The sequence below is a fragment of the Poromitra crassiceps genome (assembly GCF_964638095.1).
Source record: "Poromitra crassiceps genome assembly, chromosome: 21".
NCBI lineage: Eukaryota > Metazoa > Chordata > Actinopteri > Beryciformes > Melamphaidae > Poromitra > Poromitra crassiceps.
In genome coordinates this window covers 4,159,469-4,170,590 of record NC_139638.1, presented here as the reverse complement: position 1 = coordinate 4,170,590, position 11,122 = coordinate 4,159,469, and the positions used below count along the sequence as shown (strand labels likewise).

General features: G+C 44.3%; 1 protein-coding gene across 1 annotated transcript in view; it reads left to right on the top strand.

Moving 5' to 3' along the window:
* Positions 1–365: 365 nt before the first annotated feature.
* The window catches only part of LOC310795697 (extracellular calcium-sensing receptor-like), a gene marked incomplete at both ends in the record, with an annotated part of 28,230 nt that continues 17,473 nt past the window's right edge, over positions 366–11,122 (top strand). Inside the window, 4 exons of the mRNA XM_083657765.1 lie at positions 366–677; positions 921–1,721; positions 1,905–2,132; positions 2,276–2,399. Of these exons, the coding sequence (XP_083513891.1) occupies positions 366–677; positions 921–1,721; positions 1,905–2,132; positions 2,276–2,399 (1,465 nt within the window). The remainder of the gene's footprint in view (positions 678–920; positions 1,722–1,904; positions 2,133–2,275; positions 2,400–11,122) is intronic.

The following is an 11,122-nucleotide window of genomic DNA, read 5'->3' as shown; positions in this document are numbered from 1 at the left end:
CAAAGGTGGACAGAGCAGGGTTGGGTCCTTCTGCAGCTGCTGCTGGTGGCATCTCTCTCTGGCGCTGAGGAGCCGGTGTGTTGGCAGATAGGGGAGCCGGAGATCCCACAGCTGTCTAAGAATGGGGACATTATTTTGGGTGGAATCTTCGGTTTCCACGGCAACTGGAAAGACAGACAGGAGACCTACATGTACAGACCACCACCACTGCAGTGCACAAGGTAAATCACATTGTTTGACATATGATAGAAGATTAGAACAGCTGAGTAAACCCTAAATGAGAAATGTTTGCTCATATACTTTAACTTTTAATTTTGATTAATTTCAAGGACATCCTGCTATACACTAACACCAACTATTTATAAATGTCTGGGTCAAGGTTGCGTTTCAGATTGTTCCAGTTTGCTCAAGCTATGCTCTTTGCCATTGAGGAGATTAACAACAGCACAGCCTTGCTGCCTGGCATCTTTTTGGGCTACAAGATCTATGATTCATGTGCCTCCATTCCAAGGGCAGTAAGGGTGGCACTGGCCTTGGCTAATGGTAATGAGGATATATCAACAACCTTCAAGGCACCCTGTACCAGACCGGCCCAAGTGCTGGCCATTATAGGAGAGTCCTCCTCCTCTCCTTCCATGGCTATATCCACTGTCATTGGACCTTTTCATATCCCATTGGTGCGTATGGATTTTTTACACTTAATGTATAATCATGTACTGTAATGGACCTTGGCCACAATTTGATCTATTTATTCAGTTTTATTTTCTCTTTAATACTGTAATCATTATGCTGCAATTGTCTGAAAGCTCACAGTAAAGGCAGTTTTAAGATAATTACTGCTAATGTGCTCAGATTTTTTTGTACGTTGTTTTAGAATTTGCATCCTCATCTTGGGAATGTCATTCCTTTATACTCCCTAGATCAGCCCCTGGGCCAGCTGTGCTTGTCTCAGTGACAAATTCCGGTACCCATCCTTCCTCAGAACAATAGCCAGCGACTTCTACCAGGGCAGAGCTCTGACCCAGGTGGTCAAGCACTTTGGCTGGACTTGGGCCGGGGCAATTAGGAGCAATAATGATTATGGCAATAATGGCATGGCCATATTCACAGAGACGGCCCAAAAGCTGGGCATCTGTCTAGAGTACTCTGTATCCTTCTATAGAACAGATCCACCAGAAAAAATACAGGCAATAATTGACATTATCAAAGCTTCCACTTCCGAGGTGATTGTCGCTTTCCTCACCGGCACTGATTTGAAAATACTAATACATGAGATGGCCTCCCACAACCTGACTGGGTACCAGTGGGTAGGCAGTGAGGCCTGGATCACTGATTCCTCCATTGCAGCTATGAATGTGCATCACATCCTGGATGGTGCTATAGGGCTGACCATCCCCAAGGCTCATGTCACAGGCATGAGAGAGTTCATGTTGGATTTAAAGTCATTAAATTCATCTATTGATAATGAATTGTTCACAGAATTATGGGAGAAAGTGTTTGATTGTAGGTTCAGGCAGACGACGGGCTCAGGAGGGAATCAGAGATACTGTACAGGGTCTGAAGATATGTCTGGGCAGCAACACATTGTCACTGATATGATGTCATACATGCCCTTATTTAACAATGTCTATAAAGGAGTGTATGCTGTGGCTCACGCACTACATAGTGTTCTTGGCTGTAAAGAAATATGTGGCAATAAGGTACAGCCAGATCCATTCACGGTGAGTTGAACAGTGAAGGGTGAATTATAGTTCAACATTATGTGCTTCACGTGAACAGATTTTTGTCTTTTTTAATTTTTTACAGTATTGTTTAATAAATTGCTGCATGTCCATCATTCTGCAGAGTAAATACGAGGTGGTTTGCATTAAATGGGATAAGTAAAGTAATATCTATCTGCTTAGATTTTGCAGCACATGAAAAAGGTTCAATTCAAGACGAAGGAGGGGGAGGACGTTTACTTTGATGAGAGTGGAGACCCAGCAGCAAAGTATGAAATCATAAACTGGCAGCCGAACAAAGATGCTACTGTGGAGTTTGTCACTGTTGGTCTTTACGACGCATCTTTGCCTGCAGAAAAACAGCTAAATCTGCACACCAAGTCCTTAATTTGGGCACAGACCTCAGAACAGGTTAATACCGTATGATCATTCATGGATTGTTAATTTATGGGATTATTGTATATCTCATGTCTATTTGATCAGAATTCCAAATAAAGACTTGTTAGACAACAGCATATCAAAGTGTATCTCATACTGCATTTTTGTTCATGCAGGTGCCTGTGTCAGTGTGCAGTGAGAGCTGTCCCCCAGGAACCCGTAAAGTCCTCCAGAAGGGAAAGCCGGTCTGCTGCTATGACTGTATACCATGTGCAGAGGGAGAAATCAGCAACGCCACAGGTACTCTAGTATTATTTCATGAATCAGACTATAACACCTGTAAATTTAATATCAGCAAATAAATATTCAAATGTAATAGCAGAGTTCATCATCAGTGCATTTGAATATCAAATTTGGAGTACTGTGAAGTCTTGTTCTGATTTATAGAAAATGGTTGACTAGCAGTATGTGATTGTACTGTATAAAACGTGTACATTAATTGTACAGTAGATAACGAAACAACTAATTATTCATTTTACAGGGTTTCAGGGTGACAGGGGGCTGGAACTTATCCATGCATCCAGTATGCAATATACTGTATCAAGGCATACATTATGAATCAATTAACTACGTAAATAAGTAGCCTACATTCTCCCTCATATATTTTCTGCCCAAAGTCAAATATACACTATTTCTTCCATAGCCTAAATTATCACACTTGGCCTTCCACTATGACTTTAACGCACCACCATCAATCGCTAGAATAATCATCATACTACTATAATTCGGGAGCTGTGTGTGTCTCTGTGTGTGTGTGTGTGTCTGTATGCCTGTCTGTCCGGAGTTGCAAGGCGCACTCTTGCTCTGATCACCAAACTTTGCCAAAACACTTTTAAGGGGTCTGGCATGAAACTGCCGCAGAGAAAGAAGAAATTGTGCCCATAGGGGGCGCTACAGCAATGTTTTAGAATGTAAATGGCCATACCACGCACACCATTCCTCCGATCACCTCCAAATGAGCGATTGAGCATATATTCGCCGGGAGAAAAATCGCTGGGCATCCGAGCGGCAGAGACATAGGGATAGGGAGAAAATACGCTCGTCGCCCGAGATGAAATATCCCAACTCGAGCGAAAATACGCTGGCATCAGTCGCTTGCTGTTCAACGCTGATTGGCTGCCGTGTGAGAGCGAGTCAAGGATCACACTGGCTTGGAACAAACCGCTGGTTTATTGTGTGGCAACAAACCGCATTGACAGGCTGACAGCTGACATGAAGTGAAGTCTGTACTACCGGTATGGAGCTCGCAAGGGGAGCACGCTGATAGGCTTAGCTTGTAAACAATGACGGGGGCTCGTAGTGGACAAACAGCATGACATTGCATAACGTTATATCCCCCACATGTCCGTCAATGCTTGTGCCTGTTGATGAGTGATTTAATCACAGCGACAGAGCGATTCCAAAGGGTTGAATCAAGCGACGGAGCGAAAAATAAATATCTCGGTGTGAACACAGCTTTAGGGGGACCTGACAGAGTGTACTGCATATTTTGTGAAATTTGGGCAGCACCACCTACTACTACCCGAAGGTGCCGTGGCCAATTTTGGACATGGGCATGGTCATAGCGCCACCTACTGGCAATGCAAAAAGCGGTTTATTTCGGGAACCGTTCATCCGATTGCCTTCAATCTTGGGGACATTGCCTTGGTCAGGGGCACTGGCAGGAGCATGAACCCTAACATACATGTCTTTGATGGTGGGAGGAAACCGGAGCACCCGGAGAAAACCCACACAACTCCTGAGAGAACATGCAAACTTCACACAGAAAGGACCTGGGACAGACCGGGGTTTGAACCCGAGACCTTCTTTCTGTGAGGCAAAAGTGCTGAGCCAGCGTGCCGTCCACAGACGTGCATAGTCATAGCGCCACCTACTGGCAACACATGAAGCGGTTTATCTCAAGAATCGTTAATCCGATCGACTCAAAACTTGGGGAGTGCACTGCTGGGAACCCAACAGAGTGCGGTGTCCGATTTGTGACTCGCGCATAGTAATATGCCAAATTAATGCTTGATCTCGAGAACCGTTCGTCCAATCGACTTCTAAGTTGGCGGTTGCGCTGCTGGGGACCAAACATAGTGCAGTGCCGAATTTAGGCATGAGTTTGGTCATACACCGCAAAAAAGGTGCACCCATGGCGCATCATCCCCAGAGTCTCCACCCTACAAATGAGAGTGCGAAGCTTACACTAATCTCTAGTGTCTGTATTAGTCATGGACAGTACAATATATGGACCACCTTAGCTATATGTTTTTGACACGGCAAAATGAAGCTCACTTCCCGATATTGTTTGATGTCGTTTGATTGGATGAATGGATTTTCCTGTTGCATTGTGGGAAATCTGTTCAAACCTGGAGCCGGGAAAACAGGAAAGGGCGTGAGCGTGGACGGGAGGTTTCCTCTACCACGGCATCCATCTTGTTCCATCTTGTTTTCCCTGCTAGCCGTTAGCTTGGCTAACAAATGTTGCTAACGTTAGTTGCTATTGCTAGCCTTGCTCCATTGCTCTCACAGTGAATACAGTAGCCCGAAGAAAAACCAGAGTATTATTTCCTCCAGACCTCGCACGGCGTCACCAGCCTGCCGCTTGCATCTTCCACAAAATCGAGGTAATCTTATTTTCTAACGTAACGCTAATTGCATAGCATGACATTAACGCTAGCTACATGTCCATTTGTCATTACAGGAGGACGTTAGACTAGAGTAGCATAAGTTAACGTTATACAACGTTAAACAGTATTGCATGCTGCACAGATTCGGACGTAGACAGAAAACAATGAGGCAGACTCAAAGCATACTCATATGATCGGGGTCATCCCTATGTTCCCCGGGTCCTATGTTCCCCGTTTTTAACACTCTCCGTAACATTTGGGGTGTCTATCCGCAATGCCGACCACCCGCAATGCCGACCTTAGGTTTAGGCGTGAGGGGTGGGAGAGGTTAGGTTTTGGGTTAGGGTCTGGGGGAGGTTAGGAAGGGTTCTATGTTCCCCGGTCCCACAAAAACGGGGAACATAGGACCCGGGGAATATAGGACCCGGGGAACATAGGTACGCTCCCATATGATCTACCAGCTATAGCGTTATATATCTAGCTAACGTTAGATGAGGGGGAACAAGGGGGTTCAACTCCTCTGGATAGTTTATCCACCTCTGCATTTACAGTATTTACCAATCGCACGTAGTGTTGGGTAAGCAAACGTTAACGTTATACAGTGAATTAACAGTGTCTAATTCGTTTCTTCCAGGGGTAGCCGCCGTCCAGTACCAGATGGGACACACACAACAGAGGATCGTGATTTGTGAAGATCAAAGCTATAATATTCTGTTCTCCTGAGATTAACGCTAAACTACACGTTACTGCTGATCAGTTGTTTCAACATACGAAATTGCAATAACACACAAGCCAAATGCTGACATGAGAGATTTGCTTTGAACAATTGTAGCTAGTATCTGCCAGTGACTGGAGAATATTGTTATATTTGCTTGTTTTAATGCTTTTGTCAATAAACATTGTCAACAAAGATAGCCTTGTTGTATATTATCATGTATAAGATTGTTGATGTCGAGTGAACACAAACCGAAGATTGGACCAGAGGACAGGACGACGGAGAAACTTAACCGACCAGCAGTCTGAGTCTGCTTCAATCAACGAATGCTTTATATTTATTGAAATGAAATATGGTGATATCTGGTGGTCTGAAATTACTCTCTCTAGCTAGGCTAACTGGCTCATATTATGTCATATTATTGTAACGTCTGAATCAGCGTTTCATAACTTTATAATAGCCTTACGTTTATAGCCTGGATGACGTTAGCTAATGCTACCCATCCTTCCATTGGTGTTACACGTTATATTTTTAACTGAGCTTTGCGGAATTACCTCAACACAATTGTGTATCAGCTTTAAATGTCCAATATATACAGCGTTAAACAAACGACCAGCAGCATTCAAATGGGCAAAAACGTTATATTTATTGAAATGTGGTGATCATGTCACAAGTCACATTACATAACGATATAGCGTTAGGTGTTCTTTTGATCAACAGACCTCGGGGATCTATACTGTTGCTACGTTGCTAGCTAGCTAGCCGCAGATCAGCTCTGAAGCCCCAACTTCAGAGCCCGTCCACTAAAACGCTATTTCGATATAGCGTTTTAGGTGTTCTTTTGATCAACATACCTCATAACGGGGATCTATACTGTTACGTGTGTCTACTAACATCATTAAAATATCATAAGGGTAACGCTGTTTCTGTTATTTTACTTTTAATCTCTGGCTACGTTGCTAGCTAGCTAGCTAGCCTGCCTTGGCAACTGGTTGGGATCATCTGGTGTCAATCAAAGAAAATCCCGCCCCCAAAGTTATAATTTTTATCGGCTCTTTTACTCGAAATGGGACCATAATTTAGAAAACGGAGCCCAGGAGAGCATGAAAAAGACTTGAAATTGTTTATTCAGACCATAAGCTCATTCGGAAAATGTTTATTTAAGAAACAGAACAAGAGAGAAGTCGGCTCATTTTTACATTGGAGCCAATGTACGTGTCGTCACTTCCAGACCTGACGTGCGCGCCCCTGCGGACTTTTCGAATTAATGGAATTTCACGACTGGCCTCATACATTCCCTAATTCTGTTGCCCACTGGTATTAGTTTATTTTGCCATCTTTTGTGGCTTGCGAATCTATTGATAGTATTCTGTTACATCACCACATGGCCATCTCCATCTCGGTTGGAAAATAACAGGTCATTGTAAACAATTAACACGTGATTACAAACAAGTGACACAAACAGTGTGTATTGTAGCGCCATATTGGTAGGAACATGCTTGTGACGACATGGGAATACTATGGATAGAGAACCAGGAAATCAGGAAGGGGGGGGGGGGCTTTGAATTAAATATACAATGTACTGCACATTTTCTTGTCATTCAATGAGTCATCACCAAGCCAATCTGTATATAACGTGAGGTTACATATCACCACGTTTCAAGATTCAAGATTCAAGATTTTTATTGTCACTCCGTAGTACAAGTATCACGTGTGAAATTATTGTGCTGTAGGCTCCGTTACAACAAAGTGCAAAAAATAAAAGATGTATAAATAAAAAACAAGAGGCAACAAGCAATAAAGCAGTAAGACACGCCACATACAGTGGCGTGTTCACTGCCCATAGTGCAAATGGCATGAACATACTTTAAACATAATTAAACATAATAACATTCTGTTAGGTGCAAATAGCGTATACCTAATTAAACATACTATTGAACCTTAGTCATACATAATGGTAGCATCTAGAGTGCGGTACAATACGGCTACTACACTATTTGTATATGTTAAGGAGTCTGGTGGCCTGTGAGAAGAAACTGTCCCTCAAGCGATTTGTGCGTGCTCTTGGGACCCTGTATCTCCTCCCTGAGGGTAGCAGGGAGAACAGACTGTTGTGGGGGTGGTTTGTGTCTTTGATGATCTTCAGGGACCTCCTGAGGCACCGCTGGTTGTACAGATCTTGCAGTTTTGGCAGCTCACATCCTGTTAGGTGCTGGGCCGCGCGCCTCACCCTTCTTAGCGCCCTGCGGTCCATGGTGGTGCAGTTCCCGTACCAGGTGGTGAAGCAGCCAGTCAGCAGGCTTTCAATGGTGCCTCTGTAGAAGTCCCTGAGGATTTTTGGCCTCAGCCCGAATTTCTTCAGGCGCCTGAGTCCGTGTAGTCGCTGTTGGGCCTTTTTGACAACAGTGGCGGTGTGGTTGGCCCATGTCAGGTCCTGGTGGATATTGACTCCCAGGTACTTGAAGCTGTCCACCCTTTCCACCACTGTGCCGTTGATGGTGATTGGGGGGGGGTGCGGGTCGTGGTCCGGGGGGAGTGTGGGGCGGATCTGTGATATAACCAGCTTTTCGAAGCATTTGCTGGCTATGGGCGTTAGGGCTATTGGGCCAGTCGTTGAGGCTGGTCACTTTCTGCTGTTTGGGAATGGGGATGATTGTTGCTGTTTTGAAGCAGGGGGGAACTTGCCGGAGGGAGAGAGACTGGTTAAAAATGTCTGTGAATACGCCTGCCAGCTGGTGTGCGCAGCTGGGGGGGCACTGAGGGGTGGGTAAGGGAGGAGGGCACTGGGTTAGATAGGAGTGGAGGGTAGGTTGTGGGGCAGTGGGGGGTGAGGGGAGGAGGGGTGGTGGGGGGGGAGAGGGAGGGGAGAGGAGGAGGGGTTGTGGGGTGAGGGGGAGGGGTGGTGGGGGGGGTGGGGTGGGCGCTCTGGCAAAGGGGTCGAACCTAGTGTAGAACGCGTTGAGTTCAATATATATATATATATATATTAAAAAAACTGACTTAGCCGCCGTGAGTAAAGATAACTCATTATATTGGTATAACATACCAGACATTTATAACTACCTTGTGAATACAGTATTGGCATACACATCCCAGGAGCTGAAGGCTTTCAAATCCCTTGAGTCCTATAACTATTTAATCTGTGGCAAGGTCTGCGACATTTTTAGTTTTGTGCCACCAACGACATCATCATCAAACATCATTATCAAACATTGTCGTGACAGCAAAGGTAAATAACCTTAAAGGGATAGTTCGGTTTGTTTGAAGTGGGGTCCTATCAGCTAGTTCGATACATTAACTGAAGTAGGTACAGTGTTCTGGAGGCTGGGCGCAGCGTGTAACGAGACCCGACACTCAGAGCAGCAGCCAAACCAGCTTTTTACGTACGTGGGGTCAAGAACTAAAACGTAAATTAGCCACCTAAAACAACGCCCACCTAAACAAATCGATATCTGTGTACATGCACGCTCTATTTTGACAATTTTCAGCGCTTTACTTTTCCGCCAAACAGCAGTTTCATTCGGCACTGCTTTTTCTCCCAACCGTACAACTACCGTATTCCTCCGCTAAAAGAAAACAGGAAGGCTTAGAAGAAGAGAGACAAAACACTGACTTACTTTAGAGACAACAAGTCACCTGGCCTCTCTGGTCTGGGACGTTTTCCCAAATTTATCCTGGGAATGGTGAAAAAGCAAAAGTTCCTCTTCTGTATTCTCTCTGGTTCATAATTGTATCCTCTTGTCACCAAGGTGAATGGCATATCATCCTCGCTATCAAAATCACTCATATTTTCGTTCGTGTATTCTATTTGTTGTGTCTTCACTAACAAACCTGGAGAAATAAAATAACCCAAAATAACAGCTGATCTGTGGAGTAATCCAGCGCTGCGGCTCTGTGCAGGCTTTTAGCGGAGGAATACGGTTGGGAGAAAAAGCAGTGCCGAATGAAACTGCTGTTTGGTGGAAAAGTAAAGCGCTGAAAATTGTCAAAATAGAGCGTGCATGTACTATACACAGATATCGATTTGTTTAGGTGGCCGTTGTTTTAGGTGGCTAAATTACGTTTTAGTTCTTGACCCCACATACTTACAGAGAAAAAGCTGGTTTGGCTGCTGCTCTGAGTGTCGGGTCTCGTTACACGCTGCGCCCAGCCTCCAGAACACTGTACACTTCAGTTAGTGTATCGAACTAGCTGATAGGACCCCACTTCAAACAAACCGAACTATCCCTTTAACGTTAAATGTTTGTTTGATATGATCTGACGCTTGCTTGCATATTAGCCCAATGTTTGCTACTAACGTCAGCCTCTGTCTCTTTCCATTCACATTTGCGGACAGTAGGGATTGCTTAAAAACACCCGGGCTTTTCTACACCAGATCGGCAATACGTCATTTTGTAAGCAGCTGCTGGCGGCACATGTTCCCGGGGGGAAACACAAGCCTCTTCCCGTTGACCTAAATGTAAAATAGCACTACCATAAAAACTTATAGAAAAATATCAGAATCAATCTAGTTTATTAATGAGCCTAAAACACCATGACATGACATATATTACATATTGATATATTACAACTCGGCCGGCCACACAATGCGCAAGATACATCGGAAATATTACTTTGACCCATCTAAAATCATGTATTGCCGATCTGATGTATTGCTGCTATTACTACACCATCACTGTTGTGAAACAGCTCCTGACGCAGTAAAAACGGTATTAAATAGGCTAGTAATGGTGGCTAGCATACTCCTGCTGCTGCTATCACCAGGCTGTCAGTCACTTTTGACAGTGAGCGTCACGGGAATGTCAACAATATGGCAGCGGTGGGCGCGAATACTTATAATATATATAAGGATAACTTTATAATAAGCCATGTACATGAAGATTACAACACTTTAAACTGTATTTTCACAAAGCCTTTCATGAGAGCGTTGTGACTGTTGCATCCTTAACGTTAGCTGTCCATGGTGCTTGCCGCTCGGTGACAACAGATCAGTCCGGTGTCATCACTCCATTGAAGAAACAAACATGTGTTATTAATCGCTGTTAACTCATTGAGTGCCAGCCACTTTTGGAGAACGGACGCTCCCAGTGCCAGAGTTTCAGAGCGTTTTCAGTGATTTCTCGAGGCCCACAGAATATTGTGTGATATTACTATGTAAACACCGAACACGCAAAAAGAACGATGAGACTCTCTTCTATCATCAGCAAAAACAGGTTTATTGATATCATTTTCCGTTCTTTAGTTATCAGCCGGAGAAGATAGCTTGATTTAACCAAAAACAGCCGTTTTTTTCTAGAAGCTGAGATAAAGAGCCTTTTGTGAAATTAAACATTTCATGCACATCACTGACTGAAGCTAATATTTTCTGATGTAGTCACACCTCAAAAATAATTTCCTTCAATAGAACAGCGAAAACCAAGGAATTTTGTTTGGCAAAACAATATTTTTTAGCTGCAACCAGCAGCGCTGGCCCCTGCGTGCGCTGCTGGTTGCAGCTTCTTGCTGGTCTTGATTTGCTGCTGGTGGGCATCAAATATTCTGGCTTGCGTTTGCCAATCCTGTCCTGCTGTCTGGGTCTGTCTGGGTCAGTGTTGTGTGCTGCTCTGCGTGCCCCCCCCCCCCCCCCCCCCAACTGC